Here is a 23,626-nt window from a genome sequence, read left to right on the forward strand (position 1 = left end):
AATAGTAGTATATATCCTATATGTACTTATATGTATGTATTCAGTTTTGATAAAGTAACTTGTAATGAAAGTAATGTGAACTTAGTTTCTCACTTTTATTGGCAAACCTGAATTATCATGTGAACACTCAAGGAGCTAGAATAACTTTTTTATTGAGAAATTCTTAAATACTATGACAGCATAAACAAATTATAGCTCTAAGACATTGATAATTTTGTACAGAAAAAACAAGACTAGTGAACAAATCTTTAATCAACTTTTCAATTATTTTTTAATATACTATTTGTAATTAGACTAGTGAACAATGAGTGTTTGACATGTAAAGTTTGCCAGTGAACAAGAGGAATTCCATAGAAGAGATATGGAAAATCCACCGTATCTCTGTGTACATTATCTTTTAATATAAACTATGATGATTTGGAACTATGTGGTCTCCAACTCAATGTCACTAACACACTAAATTTGCTCATCTGTTATAAAACTAATTAGAAGATATGCCCCACTATTTAGAAATTTGGAGGAAAATCATTAAGCAGATGAAAAAGAATGCCTATAAAGTACTCCATTAACCAAATAAGTTAAGAAATAAACACTTTTTCTCTTAATGAGGTACCATTTATTGATACTATAAACACTGAAAGAAAATGTGTATTGGCCACAACACTTTTTATTATTTTATAGCAACAGTCACATCACTATTTTGTGTTCCCAATTGAAATATGTATTGGCAATAAAAAGAATCAACCAATCTCTGCAGACTCAATAGTTCCAAATCAATAATAAATAGTGTGGTATCCCTGCAATTCTAAAGCAAATTCAAAATAAGCCAAACTACAACTCACACTGGAGCTAAAAGATGAATATGCTGATTTTCAAGTGTCTTCAGATGGCTTTGCTGCTAGTTTTCTCTAGCAGATACACTATAGCAGAAAAGAAAACACAGAATCCTAAAAGAACATACATAATTCACATGGACAAGTTCAACATGCCAGCAAGTTTCGATGATCATCTCCAATGGTATGATTCATCACTAAAATTAGTATCAGAAACTGCAGAGATGCTGTATGCCTACAAACATGTAGCTCATGGCTTCTCCACAAGGCTAACTACTCAAGAAGCAGACTTACTCACAAAGCAACCGGGAATTCTCTCGGTTATCCCTGAAGTAAGATATGAGCTTCACACAACTCGAACACCTGAGTTCCTTGGATTGGAGAAAACAAAAACTCTTCTAGGGTCCTATGGGAAACAAAGTGAGGTGGTTGTTGGAGTAATTGACACTGGTGTATGGCCTGAACTAAAAAGCTTCGACGACACTGGACTTGGACCAGTACCCAGTAGCTGGAAAGGGGAGTGTGAGACAGGTAAAAACTTTAACTCATCAAACTGTAACAAAAAACTTGTTGGTGCAAGGTTTTTTGCTAAAGGCTATGAGGCAGCTTTTGGACCCATTGATGAAAAGACAGAATCAAAGTCACCTAGGGATGATGATGGGCATGGAAGTCACACCTCAACTACAGCAGCAGGTTCTGCAGTTGCAGGGGCAAGCCTCTTTGGTTTTGCTTCTGGGACAGCAAAAGGCATGGCCACACAAGCTCGAGTGGCCGCTTACAAAGTGTGTTGGCTTGGTGGGTGCTTCACAACAGACATAGCTGCTGCAATCGATAAGGCCATCGAAGACGGTGTCAACATCCTCTCTATGTCTATTGGTGGAGGTTTAATGGACTACTACAGGGACACTGTTGCAATGGGAACTTTTGCAGCCATGGAACATGGAATACTGGTATCCATGTCAGCAGGAAATGGTGGACCTAGTCGAGCAACTTTGGCTAATGTTGCGCCATGGATAACCACTGTGGGTGCTGGAACTATAGACCGTGATTTCCCTGCCTATATCACCCTTGGAAATGGGAAGAGATACAACGGCGTGTCTCTTTACAATGGAAAATTGCCACCTGATTCTCCACTGCCGCTTGTTTATGCTGCTAATGTCGGCCAGGATTCGACCGATGGCCTGTGCACCACAGATAGTTTGAATCCTAGTAAAGTTTCAGGAAAAATAGTGATATGTGACAGAGGAGGAAATCCTAGAGCCGAAAAGAGTTTGGTGGTCAAGCGTGCAGGAGGAATTGGGATGATTTTAGCAAACAAAGAAGATTATGGGGAAGAGCTAGTTGCTGACTCATATCTCCTCCCTGCAGCAGCTTTGGGGGAGAAAGCAAGTAATGAAGTAAAGAAGTATGTTTCTTCTGCTCTCAAACCAACCGCTAAAATTGCATTTGGCGGTACCCAATTAGGGGTTCAACCATCCCCGGTGGTGGCAGCTTTCAGCTCTAGAGGACCAAATATACTCACGCCAAAAATACTCAAACCAGACCTCATAGCTCCAGGAGTCAACATTCTAGCTGGATGGAGTGGGAAAGTTGGGCCAACTGGCTTGTCTGATGACACAAGGCATGTGAGCTTCAACATCATCTCTGGCACATCCATGTCATGCCCCCATGTAAGTGGCTTAGCGGCTCTTCTTAAAGGAGCTCATCCAGAATGGAGTCCTGCAATTATAAGGTCTGCCCTCATGACCACATCTTACAGAGCCTACAAAAATGGGCAAGCAATAACAGATGTCGCTACTGGGATACCTGCCACACCGTTTGATTATGGTGCTGGGCACGTGGATCCAGTAGCCGCTCTTGATCCTGGTCTTGTGTATGACACTACCGCGGATGACTACTTGAGCTTCCTCTGTGCCTTGAACTACACTTCTTTTCAAATAAAGCTTGTTGCAAGAAAAGAGTTTACCTGTGACAAAAAGATTAAATACAGGGTGGAAGATCTCAATTACCCATCTTTTTCAGTTCCTTTTGACACAGCATTGGGCGCAAGGGGTGGTTCTCACAAATCAACCACTGTTCAATACAAGAGGATTTTAACTAACGTAGGGACCCCTGCAACATATAAAGTTTCAGTGTCATCACAGTCTCCTTCGGTTAAGATTACAGTTGAACCACAAATACTTAGTTTCAAGGCACTGAATGAGAAGAAGAGCTACACTGTTACATTCACCTCTACTTCAATGTCTTCTGGTACAACCAGCTTTGCTCATCTGGAATGGTCGGATGGGAAACATAAGGTCACCAGTCCTATTGCTTTCAGCTGGACTTGACAGTGATATTTCAAGACCCTTACTGTGAATTACCTTCTGCGAATATTATCAAAGTACGAAAATAATTGTATTTCTCTTCTTTAGTCTGTTTTTGGTCCAGCAAAGAAGCCTATAATAAAGCTGAATATGTGCCTCTTTGCTGTGATTCCATGTAAAGAATAATTTTATACAGAAAAAACAGGAAAAAAAAGGATCTGTCTTTCAATTATAAAAGAAATGTAAGTTACTTTTTTCCCTTCCAAACAATCAAAATCACCGATAAACAAGAAAAAAGGATCCGTCTTTCAATCAGAATCCTAAATACCATGTGAGCAACTACATCTGAATTTTTTAAAATGTAACAATTCTAAGAACAATTCATTCGCTCAAGTGATTTAATAGGATGATGCATTTGGATATGAACCCACAATTGGCTTATGGCTATATTGTCCCCCAAACTTTTTAAAAGCTTAACAAAGGAAAAATGAGAAAAATAATTTTACTCCTTTGAAAGAGAGACACCTTGTAGATGTGAAAATCTTAGTTTTTTGCTCATGCTAGTCTTTTAAAATGAAGTCCTTCAATATCAAGTGTAATGTACTCTTTATTTTTATATTTTATAAAAAATGGTTATAATTATATAAGCTAGTGTTGGCTATAAGCTCATAATTTTATTTTTTATTTATTTTTATAATGATATAAGCTCATAACTTCTAAATTCAAGTACACCCAATGTAATGAAATTTTGAAATAAAGCTCAAGATTTCAAAATATGACACTAACTGTTCTCTTACAAAGCCATACGTTACACAAGCAACAATACATCATGTGTTAATATCTTTCTGAAAAAGTGATCAAATCAGACCCTACATCCAAACTAAACATCATTGAGAGACTTTCTGAAAACATAATCAAAATAAAACCCTACTTTCAAAACTAAACATCATTAAGAGTCTTCTGCAGACTGACAAACAGGAAGGTAGTATGTATCAAGCTGCCAGTATCTGTGTTTAACACCTTCCCAAACTTGTTCCCCCAAACAATCCTTAACAGGCAATGGAATTAATTGTGTGGAATACCCTAAATTCTCAAGCTCAAGAGATACTAAGTGGCAGTACACAACATGGAAAAATGCATTACTACCACAAAGGCCATTGAAGAAAGAGTATATTCCACCTGGCTTCAACAAAACTGGGAGATGTTGGTGGAACTCTCTCAGGTCTTCATAGTACTCCCCATAGGTGTCGAAGAATATCCCTGAAAAAAAAAAATTCAAAACACATCACAGAATTTAGAGGCACAATCCTACTAAAGTTACCAGGCATCGTGAGTTCACAACCAACCAACCAAACAGAACAAACAAAAATCCTTCCTATGCTTTTCACAAAAGCAAAACTTACATTACTGGAAAGCATCTGGGAAACAGCTACAACTTTCACAAATTTCCAAATACATATCTTTGCAAAGTAAAAGCTCATAGTAGTGTGTGACTAAGAGTTACCAGATTTTTTAACATCAAGCAAGTGTTTTTGGTTTGATGGTGGATTGTATCAGAATTGATTTAACTTCCTATCGACCACGAGTGAAAAATAAAATACATGTATTTGGTTTCTCTAAAATCCATTATTTTTTGCAAAATTTGTTATTACATAACCACAAAAACTGTATTTTAAGTTAAGAACATCACTAAAAACACATAAGAAAAAAACTTATGTTTTGTCCTTTACAAAATCAGTTCTATTCGAAATTATACTTATCAAAACCTCTTCCAAACACGCACTTAAAAAGACAACCCAATCAATCAATTTTAGTGCTTAAATTAAACTAAACATTGAAGTTTATATGAACACAAGAATTAGTTATCAATTACCATCATATGTTTCAAGCTGAGACAGAACATCTTGCCAACGACCAAAAACGATCTTAACATTTTCCTTCTGGCCCCAACCAGTTCGAATCATTCGTTCATAAACCTCAGGATGAGCCTCAACAATGGTATGTTTAACAGGTGAATATTGCTGTATAGCAGTATCAACAAGACCCATTCCAAATCCAATATTAAGCACATGACCACCTCCTAAACAAACAGCTTTAGCATGAGCTTCCATCAATGGCTTCTCCCATGCCATCATCACAGCTTTACTATCAGCATCCATAATTTTATCTTCACTAAAACTAACCCTATCTTCCAAATAATCATAACCAGAATCAAGATTTTTCTTTTCCTTTCTAGCAATTGTTCCCAATATTAATTCAGATCGAATCCCTAAAAAATCAAAATACAAAACAAATGACACAATGAAATTTCAAATTTAGCAGAGTTTGTTAATTAATTAGAAATTAAGAGTGGTTTGAGTTTGGTACCGGCATTGAGGAGAAGCTCGTAGGCTTCTTGGTGACCTTCTTGCATTGCGAAATCACCGGCGGAGAGGTTGGAGGGAGAAAGAGCGTTCCAAGGGGCACCGGCGGTGAGAAGGATGTCGAGGATGGGTGCATGGTTGTGTTTTGCGGCGTGCATAAGAGGAGTGAAACCATCGGCGTCGAAATGGGTAACGTCGGCGCCAGAGTCGATAAGAGCTGTTACCTTCTCCGTGTCACCTTTAATCGCCGCCTCGCATAACTCTTCTTCCTTCATCTTTGCGACACTTCTAAGTTCTAGCTCCAAAAGCTCAGCATTTCTTCACTTCACTACCCTTTTGTTTTTTGAGTTTTACCCTCTATTTTGAATAAATAGGAATTTTATTTTTTTATTTCACTAAAACGGTAATTAATCTCTCTATCTAACTTTAGATTTAGTGAAGTTTGATTCAGTGGAAAGATAACTCGATCACGATCACTTTGGTACCAGTTTGGTGAATTATTGATCAAAATTGAGTTTTGCGTGAAGCTTTGAAGTTGAGGGACAATAGCAAATTGATACCTCAATTTTGGTAACTCAATTTTGATCAGTAATTCACCAAACTGGTACTAAAATGACTATAGTCGAGTTAACTTTCCACAACATCAAACTCCACTAAATTTGGAGTTACAGAGAGAGATTAATTACCGTTTTAGTGAAATAGGGGATAAAATTCCGATTTATTCAAAATAAGGGGTAAAACTGCATTTAAGCATTTATTTTTTCTTGTTTTATTTTAAAAATACTAGTATTTGTTTTGAGAAAATTGTAAAAAGAAATAATTAATTTTTAATAAATGATTTTATTTCAAAAAAATAAAATCTCTTTATACAAATATAATTTATTTATTTTTTACGGAAATAAGCTTAATGCATTTCATTCCTTATAAAAGTCTCGATACAAGGTGGACAATAATAAAAAACTTGGTGACTAACATATAAACGAGCTGCCTGAGCTAATTTGTGGGCTACTTGGTTAATATAAAATTTTAAGCCACTAAATTTGGTTTAATAAAAAATTTGAATAATATGCATAATATCTTAAATTCGATTATTGGCACCGGCGAGCATATAAATATATGGGAGCAACAATGGCTCAAGGAAGGCATGCCACTCACTACACCTTATGACATGCAACGGTTTGGTGATATTACAAAAGTAAAGGATCTCATGTTGATCAACTCTAAAACATGGGATTTTGATAAGATCCGTGGTATTTTTGACAATATTACTCTAAGACGGATTATGCAGACTCCTCTTTATGCTTCTGTTCGTGATGACAAGCTAGTATGGAAGTTGGAACAAGACGGGTTTTATTCTGTTCGCAGTGCTTACAAACAATGTGTTAATGATGCAGGTTATCAAGACAGACATGGTGTTGCAGGTCAATGGAATAACATCTGGCATGCCAAAATTCCTCCAAAAGTGAAGAACCTTATTTGGCGCATTGGTCGGGATGTTTTACCAACACGCAAGAAGCTTAATAGTCGTGGAGTACAATGTCCAATGCATTGTGTTGTCTGTAACGATGGAGACGAAGATAGTACGCATGTATTGTTCTCATGTACAAGAAGCATTCAGTGCTGGCAGCAAGCAGGTTTGTGGGCTCATATCAGTACAGGTCTGGGTGCTAATAACAATATTGCAGAAAATTTGTTCTCAATTTTGCACCGGTTGAATAAAGACCAGCAAGAATTGTTTTGTGTATTAGTGTGGAGTATATGGAAGCGCAGGAATAACAAAGTGTGGGAAGATGTCACTGATTCTGACCAAACTGTGGTTGAACGTGCTAAACATTTAATCACGTCCTGGCGAAGTGCACAACAGATCCGTCAATCAGCCCATATAACTCAGCCGAGTCCTCAACAAACGGTCTGGACCAAGCCAAGACATGGAAGATACAAGTGTAATGTAGATGCGTCCTTTTCGCTAGACCGCAACAAGGTGGGAATTGGTATGTGTTTAAGGGATGATCATGGTAGGTTTGTGGCTGCGAGAACAGAGTGGATAGAACCTATAGTCGACGTGGAGATTGGTGAAGCCATAGGCTTGCTGTATGCACTCAAGTGGGTAGAAGGAATGCAGCTATATAACACTGATTTTGAAATGGACTGCAAAAAGATAGTCGACAGCCTTCACAGTAAAAGAACCTATCTCTCTGATCTTGGTGCTATTTTAATGGATTGTAGAAATATTCTAGCTTCTAATCTTGTGAACTCTGATGTTAAGTTCATTAGGAGACAAGCAAATGAAGTTGCTCATAGGCTTGCCGGGGCGGCTACATCCTTAGCTAGTTTCCATAATTTTATCACTATACCATCTTGTATTTACAATATTATTATTATTGAAATGAGATAAGCTTTTTTCCGTCAAAAAAAAAATCTTAAATTCGATCCTACTTAATTCATCGTAAACCAAAAAAATATATAAAATATCAGTAAATATTCATAACCAAAATCACCTTTTATTTTTTTTTAAGAAGCTAAATTAGCCCACCCAAATTGGCGCCAGAGAGAATCGAACCTCAAACCTCAAGAGGAGCACACTCCCAGGTCCCAAGCCAATACCAATGCATCAACCCAAGTGGGTTTAAAATCACCTTTTATTAATGTTACTTATTATCTATATGTATTTTATACTATATACAAAGAGAATACATGAGTTTTTGTGTAGACTTTTTATAATACCAACAATATCCTTGATTTTTTTAGTAGCAACAAAAATCTTTTTACATTTTTTTTAGCAACAAAAATCTTTTATTAACAAACTGACTATAACATAAGTCATTTTTTTTTTTTTGCATAAGTTAAACACAGGCAAGTGCGGTACCTGGCCTACTAGTTTCAATAAATATTATTAGTTCTTTTAATTTTGTTTTTGTACTTCAAAAATCTTATTTTGAAATTAAGTTCGAACATCTAAGAAATATGATGTTCAAATTCTATTAATATTATTTTTCTTTTTGGTACAAATTAATATCGATATAAATATATTTATAAATGTTTAGTTTCAGCCCCTCATTTTAAATTTATTTTATCAAAAGAAAATAAAAAAAATTGTGTGAATTTTTTTAAATTTGGCTGAAGTTTCCATTAGACGGCTATTCCCGTAACTCCACTCTCCACTTGGATTATATTTCCAAAAAGGTCCGCTCTTGGCCATTCCACAATGCTTAGCAGATGCGTGGTTATCTCAACTCTCAAGTGAATTCTATCTTTTTCGGTAGATGTCAAAACTGCTGCTTGTTGACTAAGAAGAGGGCGGACGCACTACATAGACCCTTACTTACTGATCGAACTCTAAATTACCGATTTCTTTATCGAGGAACCACTAGAGGGTTAATAAATAAAAATTATATTTTTTTTAACTTCCTCTATTTCAAAACTGAATATATTTGTTGTGACAAAAAAAATTGATTATTTTAATCATGAAATATTTTACTATTCTTAATAATTTACAAAAACTCTTCTGTAAAAAGAAAATTATAAAAATTCTTTTGTAAAAAAATTACAAAAATTGTATACCAATTCCTTTGTTTTGATAATTTGATTTGATGGCGTCGAGTTTTGATCGATGGGAAAAAGATCCTTTCTTTAACGCCGCTGAAGAAGTTCAGGAATCTGCAGACAGGTATTCTTTCTTCCTTCCAATTACTTTTTCTTTTTCGCTCTTTCTCTTTCCATTTTTTTTATTTTTAAATTTGTTTCTTTTTTAATAATCTTCCAACACAGATGCATGCATGCATTATAACCTTTCTAATTTATTCCATTACGTTGCAAACATATTCCAATTCAAACCCTTTTGTTCATTTTCAATTTCATTCTATGATTTTCAAACTTGATGTTTTTTGATGTTTTTATTGTTATTGATTTTGCTATGATTTGTGTGTTTGAAGGGTAGAATATATATATAGGACATGGATTCATGCAATCAAAGATGACTCTAGCCCTTGGAACCCAGATGAACTTCTAAGAGATCTTCATACTGCCCTTGACACCGCTAAATGGCAGGTAATTCATTTTTCCTACAATTCACAAATTGGATGCATATATGAATATTTTGTCAGGATTCTGTCTTAGGTCATGGCCCGCGCACAGAATAACATTTACTCAATATATGTTTAGCTCGTGCGTCGGTCATGACCCAAAAGAGCATTCTGACAATAATAATGGCTGTGTGTCCCGTGAGCATAGCTCAGTTGGTAGGGACATTACATGTAATATGCAGGGCCGAGGTTGAAACCTCGGTACTCCCACTTATTCACCTTAAAAAGTGAAATTCCATCCACTAAAAATAAATAATGACCGTGTTGTTGAAGTTGGGTTGGCAATGCAGTTAGAGGAATTTCAACGTGCAGTCAGGTCAAGTTATAGCAAAAGGTCGGGCGATGATGCTAGAAATAGACACCAAGATTTCATTGTTGCTATTGATGGCAAGATTTCAAAAGTGGGGCATTTGTTACAACTGCAAGAATCTGTTCCTTTGGGTAGCAAGGTGTCCATGCCTTGGGTGTCGCTGGATGAAGGAGAGCGAAATGAGCTTGCATCGTTTCTTTCAGGGATGCCGTTGCCTCCGGATGGTGGCAAACCCTCCCTTAAATGTATCGATAGAGGTAGTGAAAATCAACAATTAAGTGATATAGATTCATTTAGAGAAGCAGTGGAGGAGAAACAACAAGGACATCGTAGGGTGGCTAGTGCTAATGTTGATACTGGTTCTTGGAAAATTGCTGTTTCGGATAACATGCAACAATCAACTTCCTCTAATGACTCTTCTGGTCCTGTGCATAAGGCTCCTATGCATAAAGTAGCAAGCCTCTCTGGGTTTTTTAGTTCCGTGGAATCCATCTCTAAGTTTAAGTGGCCTAAGAATGGTTATAAGAAGCTTAAAGCAATGAATCATCATCAAGAAACTGATAATCCACTACTACCGTCAACTGAATTCAATGAGGTGTGTTCTTAATCTTCTTTTTTATCTGTTATCAGAGATTTTCTCAAGTATATGCTTATTTAATTTATTTGCCAAATTGATTAATACTTTATTTTTTCACTCACAAAAGGCCATCAATGCTTGCACTGATGAATGCTATGGTAAGCCACTCCACGGGTGGTATGGGGCTTTCCTAAGACAAGTTCAAAGATCTCAATACAAAATGCAATACAACCGGCCCGTTCAAGTAACAGTATGGATTGTCATTATTCTTTGCTTCATTGGTAAGCTCGGGATCATTTTGTGTGTTGGTTGTCCACAAAAATGTATGCACTTGCATGTTCTCAAATTTTTAGTCATTTCCCTTGTACTACAACTTTGGAATTGGTGGAATATCACCTTCTTCCTTTATTTTCCCGACAATATGTATGCCAATGTTGATAATGATCTCCATTTACATCCTGTTGTAAAATCTTTCTTGTTTCCCCCTTTTATCCAATCCTTTGCTGATGAAAGCTATTTCTTGGATTTTTATTTTTTCATACTTTTTGAGTTAATGATCTTGTTGCTGTTACTGACACGGGGTTATGTTAAAGTTTTAAAACTGCGAATTAACAATATGTAGTTTGTTTTGGGGGAACTTTTAAAGTTGTCCCATGGAATTGTATAGTTGAGTGTTTCGACCTCCCAAAAGGTGTGTTTGTAAGCCTTCTTATGCCTTGGTCTATACTTGGTAATATTTGAAGTTTTGGCCATACGCCTCACTATTCGACGGACGACATAAAAGCTATATCATTCCAATTGCTCTATTCTATTGTTGCTGATATGAATATGGATGCATCAGTTCAGCTATATTCCTTTCTTCAGATAGTATACTTTGGCTAACAATTTTGATTTATGTGCAGTTTTGATTGCATTTTGCACAATGTAGATAGAAAGATGCAGATACATCATATATCGGTTTTTGGTTGGCACCAAATAAGGACATACAAACAGTCAAGAATCTTCCAATAGAAGTTTGTATTATCTACACTGCCGCTTAAGCCAGCGAGAGAGGTTTTTTATGGTTCTCGCTAGCATACTCAAGTGTCAGTATATCACACGGAAAGCCTTGTTTGACCCATTGATGTCCCACTTCTTTAGTCTCTCTTCTTTTGGGGTCCTTTATTGTATGTATTTTCTCTTCATGTTCTCATGAATTGTATAATATACTATAGTGGATCAACCTACTAACTGTTGTAATGTATACTATGTTTTCTTTGATGTGAGATTTGTATATAATATAACAAAGTTTATTCTTTGTTTATTCTTTGTACATACTACAAAGTAAGTATATAAGTATAACTGTCTCGCCTTTTCCAAATATTGATAGGGTTCAAATTAGAGTTGTTAAAATTCCATCCTTTGCAGGTGTTTGTGTACAGATGATCGACGAATAACTAAAATAAGACACAAATAACTCTAAAAGCAATGACACAAATAATCGAATATTCCATCCCCCAAAAAACAAATAGCTGAGTTGATTTATTTAATTTCAAACACTTCCAAACACAGACTAAGGTCTAGACACCCCCCCTTGATTTAGGAACCAATGGTGTCTGCTTTGGTGATGATGCTGTAACCAAAATAGATACAAGCAAAAACAATTGGCACAAACAACTCTAAAAATGTTGCAGTTTTGGAACTAGTATCATCTTTGATAACAAAAGCACTCATTTCTTTGCTATTGGATTCATCATCCATATCATCAACCTTTTCAACCTTGGCACCTTCAAGTACACCAATTTGGTATTTTAGGACTAAATTTTGAGCTGCTTTACTATGTCCAATAGCATCAAACTCCTTTGTAGCATCTTTCCCTGCAACCTCTACAATTACTTCTCCTCCTCCTGGATGTTCCTCCAAGAATTTTGTCACGTCCAACACCTACAAATTTAAATTTTTAAGTAATTTTCATGTCCCTTTTAGAAGGCGTGTATGAAATTAATGAGATACTTAAATAATACTACAAAAATGTTGCTCCTTTCCTGTGACTATATGCCGTAGACACTAAGCCTTAGGAATTTTCGGCAGAACATACAGCCGAAAATATTAGAAGAGGAATTTGGGAAGGTTTTAGGGGCCATGACCCTCGTAGTGGTCATGTCCTATGTTCCGGCGACCAGAGCCCTCAAAAGGGTTTGATGGGAAATGCGCCAGAAATTATTTCCAACTATAGAATAACCGTATGTATTGGTCACATTAGTTAGTTAGACTAATTAGTTACCATACATCATGTGACTCTCGAAAGGCCACTGGAAATGTTGGTTTTCTGATGGCTTAACAGCGTTACTGGAAGTCGCTAGAACTGTATTTTTTTCTAGTAGTGAAAGGATTAATTTACTTACTCTGCCGTTGATTACAAGCCAACAGTTTTTGTTGGACTTGTGTTGACAGATTTGTGAGAGGGTGAAAACCTTTTGATTTTCCATGGTTGTAAATGAGATTTGAACTTTGAGGAGCAATAATAATAATAATAATGTTAGTATGGTTTGAAAATTTAAACAATGTATTGGTAACTCACACGACTTTATAGGAATGGTGGTAGATATGATGTGATGCATTATGTTAGTGCTTGTATCACGTTTTTAATTACTTCCTCTTTAGGTTATCAACCACCATTCTATTGGATAGGAAGATCAAACAATCTTTAGGTTATCAACCACCATTCTTTGGCTATACATTGCACAAGTTGAGTTATATATGTCACTTATGTGGCTCTTTCTTCTCCTTATAAAAAAAAGTTATACTATGAGTCTTTGAAAATAATTTTTTATTAACTATGTTATAGGAACTATACTTGGCTTGGGCATATAAAAGAATAGGTCAGCCAAAGAAATCAAATCGTATGATAACTAATGAAAAAAGACTTGGTGTTTTGATGTTATTTAATAGGTCAGCCAAAGAAATTAAATTGTATGATAACAAATTGTCATTACTTCAAAAGGTGGTGGAAGCACGAGTGGGAGATCCTTAGTAGAAAAGATTCGTCGGATCGACTTAGATTGGGAAGTTGTAGTAAAGCATTCGTACCGTGAAGCAAATCAATGCGCAGATGCATTAGCAAACATTGGAAGCAACATGGCAAATGGTTGTGTCTTTTTTGATACGTGTCCTATCAACATTAGGCATTTTTTTCTAGCGGATGTTATGGGGATCGCGACCCCTAGATTAATTCACTTGTAATCATTTCTTTTTCGGGCCTAGCACCTCTTTTTTCACAAAAAAAATAAATTGTATATGCATAATTGTCTCTATCTGATGCATTATATTACCTGTAAACCATTATATTAGTGTATAACCTTTTTTACCCATGCAGGCAAAAAATAAAAAAGTTTTCCTATTGAAGAGGCCACTTCCTTTGTTGAAGTAAGTACAAATGGTTTGATCGTGTATTTTTTAATAATCAACTTAGTTAAATCAAATACTTATAACTTATAAGTACGCTCATTACTATTCAAAATCGGAGGGAGTATACTTATTTTTATTGAAGCCCACAAAATAGCAGTGACATAAACCAGATATGACAAAAGGTTCAAAGATATAAATAATTACATACCATTCCTTTCATAAACTGCTACTAAATGATACAATTATAGTAAATGCAACTATAATGAAACTGCAAAGTTATGGACACAATTTTTAAATCTCCACAGGCTTCAAGTTATTTGTGTCCATAGGGCCACGCAACTCTGCACATGGACGACTGGTAATAGGCAGTAATCTACATTAAGCTGAAGGTGCACTGATACAGATGCTATTGTGAACCTCTTACTTCTGAGCTGGGTTGTGACAATTCCTTGTTATCACTTTTCTCCTTATTATCAAATTCCACTCCTTGAAATGAGATCCTCGACAACCGATACCTGCTACCATAAGCAGTGCCAAAACCCCAACCAAGACCTACTCCAACGCCACAGCCTCCACCTTCAAAATAATAAATTTAATATATTTATTTATGAAAGCTCAAATGCACAATACTTTGAACCTTGCAAATAATAGTCGTTTTGTGGTTAGGGTGGGGGGGAGACCTAGGGGAATTAAAGCCAACCTTATCCCATAAATTACTAATTCTATGTCCAATGGACATTAATATTAAATTAAACTAACTAAGCCAGCAGGATAAACTTTAGCAATCAAGTCACTACAAAGTCATAAAACAACTACATTTGATGTAGAGAAATGTCTATGGTGGACCGCTATAATAATGGAGCCTCTACAAACATTCTGGTAATAATGGAAATCTGTCCATCATGCTGGAAGTCAAATGGGAAGTTGGCTATTATGCAACCAACCATTCAGTACCGTTCCCATTTCTTAATTTCTCCAATCCAGTTACTGTCGCCCTCACAGTTACCGTTATGGCATTACCATACCATTACCCCGTCATTACTGTGCAGCGAAGGAAACCCAGACGGGGTTCTCTCACAGTGGAGCCTAACGGTTCTGTTGAAGTTGTGAGGAATGTTACGGAACATGAACCTCCACCCACCTTCAAAATCAGCGAAACGATCTTCGCGGGATGTTGAAGTACATTGGAGAGAAATACCGGAGAACAAGCGTCGGAACTCAAGTCGAGAAACGACAATGTATCAGCGGTAAACACCTATTTGGGACCCTATATCGAGAACCACATTGGACTCAGATAACACGTGTGGTGGGGTTATACACAACTCTATTTTATGGAAATATTTATTAAAAAATTAATTTGTTAATTAGTATGTGCGAGTGAGTGAGGATAATGAGGTTGGTGATGAAGTGGAAGAGAGGTTTTGGGAAAGTTAAGGTGGAAGTGAATTAGTGAAGTGAGTTCATCACAGAAAAGAGGTTGTTTTGTTACTCGTTTGTTTCAGGGGTTACGGTTTGAGGCAGAGGACAGATACTTTCTGGCGACTGAATGGGGAGGGGAAGAGGCGGTAGAGAGTGGGATAGAGGAGAAAGAAAGACAATTTGGCGAGGTGGATCCATAATAAAATCTGTGACCTCATTTAATCCAACGGTCCGGAAATATGGTTTTTTGTGGACCAGCTATTATGGCGATCAACCATGGACATTGTTTGATGTAGAGTCCTACAAATTAACCTTTGTGATAGGATTAGGCCCTCTTTGCTACCAAAAATAAAATAAACCTTCATGATAATGATTTTGGAAGAAAATCACTACCGACATCACATAGCATGCCATAGAATTTAAATACAGAAAACTATTTTAAAAAAATATGAAGCAAGCAAGCAAGTTTCATGTGTATTATACCTGCACCAAGACCCAAGAAGTTCAATGGCATACCTGTGCACCAGATAAAAAGATAAAAGATCAGACTAGTTATTTGTAAAGGTATAAGTGGGGTGGGGACAAAAATACTCCTTAAGAATACAGAAGCAAAAACTGAAAGATGTCACTACTAAATACACAACTTTTTCATTAAGATAGTTCAATTTTGTATCATTTCTCGCGGGAAATCATAGTGCGGAATTCAGCATTGAATTTGCTACATGTAAATTGAGCAAGTCAAAGAACAAGAGAAATGGTCTTTTCTTGGTTTTTGATACTCAAGAAGGAAATAATGCAGGTAAGAACAAAAACACATAGTAAAATATTCTCCCCGGAAATCATAATGGCAAGCCATCGTGATTTTGCAAAAGCTACAACAGTTTGGTGCTTCAACAAGATCATGATGCAACCGTGATTTTGGCAAATCAAATGCAAAGTAATGATTTCGATCAAAGTAAGAAATAGTAACAGCATCTATCCCCATTAGAGTTTCTTATATGAGATTCAAACTAAGGATGAAGATTAACAAACAGCATCAGTTATACTATTGACCAATATTTTACTCTATTCCACCAATTTCCAGATTCAATAATTATGGAAATACTACCAATATAAAATCAGTTATATAATAAGCATAACGAATTTGTCTAAAGCGACATACAATTGACATTAGAATAGAAGAAAAGAATTTAGAAATGAAATTGAGAAGTGTGAATGCATGGAGTAACAGACCTCCGAAACCCCATCCTACACCGAAACCGCAACCAACGCCGAAACCTGCAAAGAGAAGTGTGAATGATTTAGGTTTTGGAGTGAATGAATGAATGAATGTTGAGATTAACCAAATTGACGTACCAAATCCGATGCCGGCTCCGTTGAAGTTTGTGATAACCATTTCGTTCTTTCTATTTGCTAACAGAGAGAGAGAGAGAGAGAGAGAGAGACAGAGTAAGGTAAGCGGTTCACTTTCAGTACGGTGGAAACTGGGTGGGTGAATGGCCTTTTCGACCCGGAAACTCTTACCGGACCCAAGTCCACTCCTAAGGAATTGTTATTTTATTTTTTATAAAAGTAAAAGGGTAAAACAATGTTAATATGTGAGGTAATAAAATATTAATATGTGTGGTAAAAGTAAAATAGTAAGACCAAATATGAGTTCTTTAAAGCAATGTTTTAACAACTGGATTGAAAGTCGAATCGTTTGTGACTTCAGACTCAAGAGTCAATTGGTCGGATCGACTCAAGAGCAATGTTTTAAATTTGTAAATAAAACTTCATAATAATTGTGGTTCTAAAAAGATAAATGTATTTTAATTATGTCCTTCACTACAAATGTATAGAGTTGATCCGAGTGCTAAGTGATTGAGCATGTTATATAGATTGATAACTCTTTAAATAAGTTAGAAATCACCATTGGTCAGAGTGATAAGAAGAATTAGTCGGATATCGAGCAATGAACCGTTAAGGTTGAAGTAGGTGGTGGGACACTCGTAAGTTCTAAGCATTATGACGCTCATATTGCAAAGAGTGTTAGATTTAAGGATAGGAATTGCATACCTTTTGATATTGGAGAACATCTTTTATAGAGAGAGTGATAGAGTCGTGGGAGCATTGAAGTGTGACTGTTACAAGAAGACATTCATGAATGTGTACTCCTGAGCCATTGAATATTGCGGAGGCTTACAATATGGTAGCCTTGAGGCTCGGCAGACAAAGGGTGTTCAGATTAGTATAGTGAGCTCAACACTTGTATCAGTCCACAACAACCATCTTCCAATATTGTTTAATTGATTGTTAAGGTTTGTTCATTTTTTAACGAGCAACGACGGATTGAATTTATGTTGAAATTATAATCTTGTAAAAAAAAAAAATTGGCAGGACAAAATTTAGTACTTATTTTTTGTTTTTACTCTATTTATGTACCACATAAGTTTAGAACAAAATTTATGTTCCACATACAGACATACTCCAAACTGTTAACTGTGGTTGTACTTGACAGTTCAATCTCACTCAATTTAGTTGTAGTACTTATTTTATGTTTTTACTCAATTTAGTACTTGTTTTCTTGACTAGTATTCAATCTCAAACTCAACTTTTCCCACTGCTTTTATCTTCATTCTGTTAGTTGCGTATTTCCCCTTAGAGAAAATTCACTTAGGCAACAAATACATTTACTGAAACACAAGTAAAACAAACAATAGTAGAGTAGTAGTACATCAATCAAATAAACAAGACACACAGGCTCGTGATAAATCACTGAGCAGCTCGAGTTTTATTTTACTTAAAACAAAAACATAAAGCAGAGGCACAACATAGATATTACTATTAGGTGAATTCTTAGTAATATGTGGATATGTACCCATGTATTTACTAAGGTGGATGATTGTAATTGGTTTACAAATAGTATTTATTAACTTTTCAATACTATTTGTGAACCAATTACAATCATCCACCTAAACGTGTACCAGTACATATCCACATATGTGTACCGAAGTGTTCACCTTCACGGAACAATCTTGTAAGCTCTGGTCTTATCTATCCAATGAGTGGTCTTATCTATCCAATGAGAGAATTCTTACTATTTCTGAACCCAAAAAACCATGTTCTTTAGCCTTATTCATGCTATCTACAATGTTTTCCAATCCAAAACTAGCATCTGCAATCCACCATTCACCAACTTCTTCAAGCTTAGTAGGTTGAAGCTCATTCACATTCACAATCTCATCCCAAACAGGACCCTTATCTTTCATCAACTCAGCCAACTTCAAACTCGAACCCTCCTCATATCCATACTCCTCAATCCCAAACTGTTCCGCCAAAACCTTCCATAACCGCTTCCACATAAAAACATCACCATTACTACAATTAAACGCTTCATTATTCGCATAAGGATCCACTGCCGCCCAAATATGTTGCTCTGCAATCAAATCAGCATCAGAAGCCATATAATAATTCTCCCAAGCTCCCTTTGTACCGGGAAATCTCAACGGAACTCCCCCGTGCTTGCATATTGCAGCGTAAACGCAAAGCGTGCCAACAACATATTCATCAAACTGTAAGGTGAGAATCCAAATATGAGAAGAGGTCTGTGAACAGACCAACTCAAACCTTCATAGTAGTCATTAAGATATTATTACAAATTTAGTAGTACATTAAAACATGGAACAGCACAGCACAGCACTAGCACAGCACTACATACTGGTCGTAGCAGGACCTCAATACGCATTTGGCTAGCTACTGACTTGTCTGCTATGGCTGGAGCAGGGTGCTACATGTTGTAATGGTAAAAGTAAGCAATAACCTAAAGATTCCGATATGTGTGTCCATGTACTATCAAAAATATGTTTGGATGTTAAGGTCCCCATATTTCTTAATACACTACTACTCCGTCCGTCTCAAAATAATTGTCACTTTAAGAATAAAATTTTGTCTTAAAATAATTGTCATTCTCACTTTTCAATGTAATACTTTCCAATTGTACCCCTAATAATTACTATATGCATTTTTCCCAAGAAAACAAACCTATAATTTATATGGGTAATTTAGTAAAAATATTATTTCTTTTAACAACATCATTACATTTTTTAATATGCGTGAAACAATCTTAAAAGACAATCTTTTTGAGACAGAGGGAGTACTACATATATATATGGCCTTTTGAAACATTTTTTATTACCCAATTTTAAGTTCATTTTTCATGTAATAATTATTTTTAACTCGCTTTATTTTTCCATTTGTCCAATATTCTATTCTCTCTCACCACGATCTTTCTCTCAATTCTCTATCATCACAATCCTTTTGTCACTTTCGTTTATCATTGTTTGATTTGCCACTTTCGTTTATCTTTCTTGTTATTCTCTCTCATCACAATCTTTCTTTCCCTCTGCCATTTCCGTTCATCAACGCTCGATTCTCATCTTATTCAACATTTATATATCACTACATATATTTTCTTCTTCAGAATCTTCATTTTAGGGTTTGTAATATCAATAGTCTTAGTTGGCATTTCCAGTTAAACACATAAAATTAAATATTACCCAATATTAAATTCATTCTTCATCTAATACTTCCGTAATTTTTATAAGAAGATAATTTACTTTTTACATTCATTGAATAATTGATGTATTTGGTCTATAATATAGATCAGATACATCAATCATTCATTATAGACCAGATACATCAACTATTCATGAAAATAAAAAGTATGTTATTTCTTATAAAGATGACCGGAGGTTGTTTATTCATTTGTCCAATATTCTATTCTCTCTCATCACAATCTTTCTCTCAATTCTCTATCATCACAATCCCTTTGCCACTTTCGTTTATCATTGTTTGATTTTCCACTTCTGTTCTTCGCCGCTCGATTCGCCACTTTCGTTCATCGCTCGATTCTCATCTTATTCAACATCTATATCACCGTGTTCTTTGCAAAATCTACATTTTAGGGTTTGTAATATCAATAATCTTTTCTTGATTAATTTCATATTGTGTATATGCTGATTTTGTTGAGATTTAATATGTTTCTCTAATCTTGGTAATGCAATTCATCTTTATCCATGCTTGTTCACATTGACTGGGCTTTAGTTTTTGTTGATATTTTCTGGATCTGGATTTGGTGCTGTCCAAAAAGCACGCAGTTTCACGCTGTATTGCATCCTGACCGTCTGATCACAATCCAACGGATCAGATCTATAGTGGTTACTTTTTACTGTATTTAATCTAAGCTGTTTGATCGTGATCGGACGGTCAGGATATAGTACAGCGTGAAACTGCGTGCTTTTTGAACAACACCAAATCCAGATCCGATATTTTCTTATTTTCACCACCAATATCTGGTCGGGTCCACGGGACCGCTTACTCTAGTTCATGGGTTAGTTCTGGCATAAAGTGGTTTTAGCCCCCTTCCAATCGCAGTTGTAGGAGATCGAATCGTGGTCCTCCATATCAAGTCCAACATCAATTACCACTGGACTAACGAATGATTGGTGATTTTGTTGATATTTAGATACTAAATAACTAGTATATTTTATTATGTTCATATTTAGGAAATTGGTATAGTATTAGTATTGTGTTTTGGTTTTGATTTTTTAGTGTTGAACGTATTATTTATATGTGGGAATGAGGTTAGATTGTTTATTTATGGGTAAATGATTACTCAGTTTTATATGCACTTGCCAGCATATAAAAGAGAAGGAAAATGTTATTTTTGACATATTTATTTGACAAATATATAATAAATATACCTTTTTATTTATTTTAATTTTTTTGCATACATCGATTTGCCTACATGTGAGTGGAAAAAGAATAGATGTTAATGTTGTGTCTTAATTTTGATGTCTAAATAACAAATCTCAAAAGAGAATGAAGAAGCTGATAGCAAAAGTGAGAAAGAAAGTCCAAAGACAAAACATACTCCAATTAGTTAGAGTTATCAAAGGAGAATGAGACTAAGGAATCCAATGGTGGAACGGACAATGCCAAGTATTCCACAATGGACGAAATATGGTTTAACAATGTGGTTAGAAGTGGAGATCAATCTCGATCTCAATTTCGATTTCAATTCAAAGTGGAACACAGACGCTATTATGTGACTTAGATGAAAAAAAGTCTTGCTTTTCTTTTTAGGCTTCTTTTCATCTAAGTCACATAATAGCGTCTGTGTTCCACTTTGAGACTCAGATTGAGATCGAAATGGTGATTGAGATTGATCTCCCCTTCTAACGACATTGATATACCATATCCCATCCATTGTGGGATACTTATTCTCTGTTCCACCATTGGGTTCTGTAGTCTCATTCTCCTTTGAAGACTCTAAGCTAATTGAAGTATGTTCGGCTACTTTCTTTCTCACTTTTGCTATTAGCTTCTTCATTTTCTTTTATGCTGGCAAAGTGCATATAAAAATCATAATTTACCCATAAATACACAAACTAATTACCTCATTCCAACATATAAATAATACGCTGAACACAGTGAAAAATCAATAACATAATGTGTAATATTTGTTCAAGTGACAGTTGAGTTGAGGTAAAGGGATTTAGACTGCTAATGACTGGCTCACGGTGGTGGAAGACAGCTCGAAGTGGTATGATGTCTTCTAAGCCGTATGCTTTACTAATACAATCAACTCCCCAAAAAAAATATGGTGGTTGATTTTTTTAAACCTTTTTTTTTTTGACAAATTTGAATGAATTCTTTCATATTTTCTTTTGGCTTTCAAGTTGTCTCTTCTTCTTGCATTCAAAGGACTTAACTTTGATTTTTTTTCTTTCTTTGAAGTGTGTTTGATTGCAATGTACTTCCTCCGGTTTTATATATAAGTATTTTTTTTTTTAGATTCATTGAATAATCGATGTATTTAGTATTATGTACTAAATACATCAATTATTCAATGAACATGAAAAAATAATCTTTGCTTATACTATATGAAATCAAAAGAGTAAATTTGCTATCAAGATGCTATTATTGCATTATTGTTGTTAATTTTTTTATAACATGTTTTAAGAATTTTTTATATGGTGAACTACCATTGCAGCAATTGTTGAAACATCTGGTCTTTATCTTATTCACTTGTTTTTAGCTTCTGTAATTTGATTTTGCGCCATTGAAATCAGACTGAGAGCATTTGTTTATTGAGTACTACAAACCGAGGACATTGAACAAGTTGAATTGTAAATAGAGTTGATACGAAACAAACAAACCAAAGCACACAAGCAATAGAAAAAACGCAGCAACCATAGCAGAGAAAAACCGAGAAGAAGGAGCAACAGCAAGAACTACCAGGATAGCAGGAACCGAAGCACAAGACACCACAAGGTGATTAAAAACCAAAATCAAGTCGCCAAACATTGGACTAAAGACATTGGACTCTAAATGAGGCCTATGATCCTGTTCAAATGAAGGTTAGACAAAAGAAAGTAGGTTGACCTAACAGAAAAGTTATCATCTTTTCAAGGATCCACAAATACTTGTAATGAAAAGGAATATATATTTTTATATTTGAATCTAGTTGGAAATAGTAGTTAAAATTAAAGTGATCGGAATATCTATGTTTTCGAATTTGCAACGTTGATGCCGAAATCATTGATTTGAATATGTAATTGACTGACGTTGATCTTTCAATATGAACAAACACAACGCCGCACAAGACAATGACCAACACAATGCTGCACTTAGACGGCAAAGATTCTTATTGTAGACGACCCCTTTCAGATAATTAACAATAAGCATGATAGAATATCTATGTCACCTCAAACACATTGTTTATGCCGGCTAAGACTAATGTCCAATTTTTATAATCTTCTTGTAACTGAGGCCAATTTTTAGTTATTATTTTTATCATCGTGTGTTTATGCCCGCTAAGTGGTCGCTGGGCTGTCAACAATGCCGTTGGAGCTATTTATCTGATCGGAGAATTCTGGAGGTACTTCATGCCAATAAGCATTCAACAATAATTGTTACATGTATTGTTTTATATTCATACCTTACTTGGACCTTTTGATGCATGGGGTAAGCAAATTGCATATGTTGATGAATGCATGATTTGGAGCTCATTTTGATGGAATATGCCAATCTGGCGCTTCTGCAATGCTGTCTTTCTGCTAAACCTATCACTATGAAGTCATGGCACAGAGCTCATGAATATAAGGCTGCGGATGATGTAGGGAGATTTGAAGATTTAACTTGTGCCACTTATATTCTAAAAACTAAAAAAAAAACAATCAATATTATAAAAGATTCTATTCTTTAGGAGAGAAATGAGAACCATACTTTATGCTTCAACTCTACTAAAGGCTATTGGATGCATACTGCTTTCAGCTAAAAAATTACATCACTGCCTGTAACTTT

At 35.5% G+C, this 23,626-nt stretch overlaps 5 protein-coding genes and 1 long non-coding RNA gene across 7 annotated transcripts; 3 read left to right on the forward strand and 3 right to left on the reverse strand.

The window, feature by feature from the left end:
- The first annotated feature begins 514 nt into the window (after nt 1-514).
- LOC123894298 (subtilisin-like protease SBT1.7) lies at nt 515-3,376 on the forward strand. The gene has a single exon (XM_045944260.1). It carries the CDS (start codon nt 857-859, stop codon nt 3,161-3,163), a length of 2,307 nt encoding a protein of 768 aa, XP_045800216.1. The 5' UTR covers nt 515-856; the 3' UTR covers nt 3,164-3,376.
- A 501-nt stretch (nt 3,377-3,877) lies between these two features.
- On the reverse strand, nt 3,878-5,863 carry LOC123894299 (protein arginine N-methyltransferase 2). The gene is made up of 3 exons (XM_045944261.1): nt 5,507-5,863; nt 5,013-5,408; nt 3,878-4,399 (listed from the first exon to the last, which is right to left on the reverse strand). Exons 1-3 carry the CDS (start codon nt 5,775-5,777, stop codon nt 4,089-4,091), a joined length of 978 nt encoding a protein of 325 aa, XP_045800217.1. The 5' UTR covers nt 5,778-5,863; the 3' UTR covers nt 3,878-4,088.
- A 2,921-nt stretch (nt 5,864-8,784) lies between these two features.
- On the forward strand, nt 8,785-11,780 carry LOC123894300. 2 transcript variants are annotated; one of them, XM_045944262.1, is made up of 5 exons: nt 8,785-9,169; nt 9,435-9,549; nt 9,875-10,489; nt 10,599-10,752; nt 11,374-11,780. In XM_045944262.1, the coding sequence occupies exons 1-5, from the start codon at nt 9,093-9,095 to the stop codon at nt 11,397-11,399; spliced, it is 987 nt and encodes a 328-aa protein (XP_045800218.1). In that variant the 5' UTR covers nt 8,785-9,092; the 3' UTR covers nt 11,400-11,780. The 2 variants fall into 2 exon arrangements, with proteins under 2 accessions (XP_045800218.1, XP_045800219.1); XM_045944263.1 differs by having other exon boundaries at nt 9,152-9,169; nt 9,858-10,489; nt 11,374-11,776.
- A 124-nt stretch (nt 11,781-11,904) lies between these two features.
- LOC123894301 (cytochrome b5) lies at nt 11,905-16,782 on the reverse strand. The gene is made up of 6 exons (XM_045944264.1): nt 16,634-16,782; nt 16,511-16,555; nt 15,761-15,793; nt 14,279-14,434; nt 12,856-12,902; nt 11,905-12,394 (listed from the first exon to the last, which is right to left on the reverse strand). Exons 1-6 carry the CDS (start codon nt 16,671-16,673, stop codon nt 12,050-12,052), a joined length of 666 nt encoding a protein of 221 aa, XP_045800220.1. The 5' UTR covers nt 16,674-16,782; the 3' UTR covers nt 11,905-12,049.
- A 1,161-nt stretch (nt 16,783-17,943) lies between these two features.
- Nucleotides 17,944-23,523, reverse strand: LOC123894305 (3-oxo-Delta(4,5)-steroid 5-beta-reductase-like). The gene is made up of 2 exons (XM_045944268.1): nt 23,262-23,523; nt 17,944-18,831 (listed from the first exon to the last, which is right to left on the reverse strand). The coding sequence occupies exons 1-2, from the start codon at nt 23,316-23,318 to the stop codon at nt 18,331-18,333; spliced, it is 558 nt and encodes a 185-aa protein (XP_045800224.1). The 5' UTR covers nt 23,319-23,523; the 3' UTR covers nt 17,944-18,330.
- Nucleotides 18,824-22,870, forward strand: LOC123894306. Its single transcript, XR_006803669.1, has 3 exons — nt 18,824-19,061; nt 21,796-21,863; nt 22,393-22,870. It is a non-coding gene; the product is annotated as an uncharacterized LOC123894306 (long non-coding RNA).
- Nucleotides 23,524-23,626: the final 103 nt, after the last annotated feature.

Source organism: Trifolium pratense, linkage group LG7, assembly GCF_020283565.1.
Source record: "Trifolium pratense cultivar HEN17-A07 linkage group LG7, ARS_RC_1.1, whole genome shotgun sequence".
Classification (NCBI taxonomy): domain Eukaryota; kingdom Viridiplantae; phylum Streptophyta; class Magnoliopsida; order Fabales; family Fabaceae; genus Trifolium; species Trifolium pratense.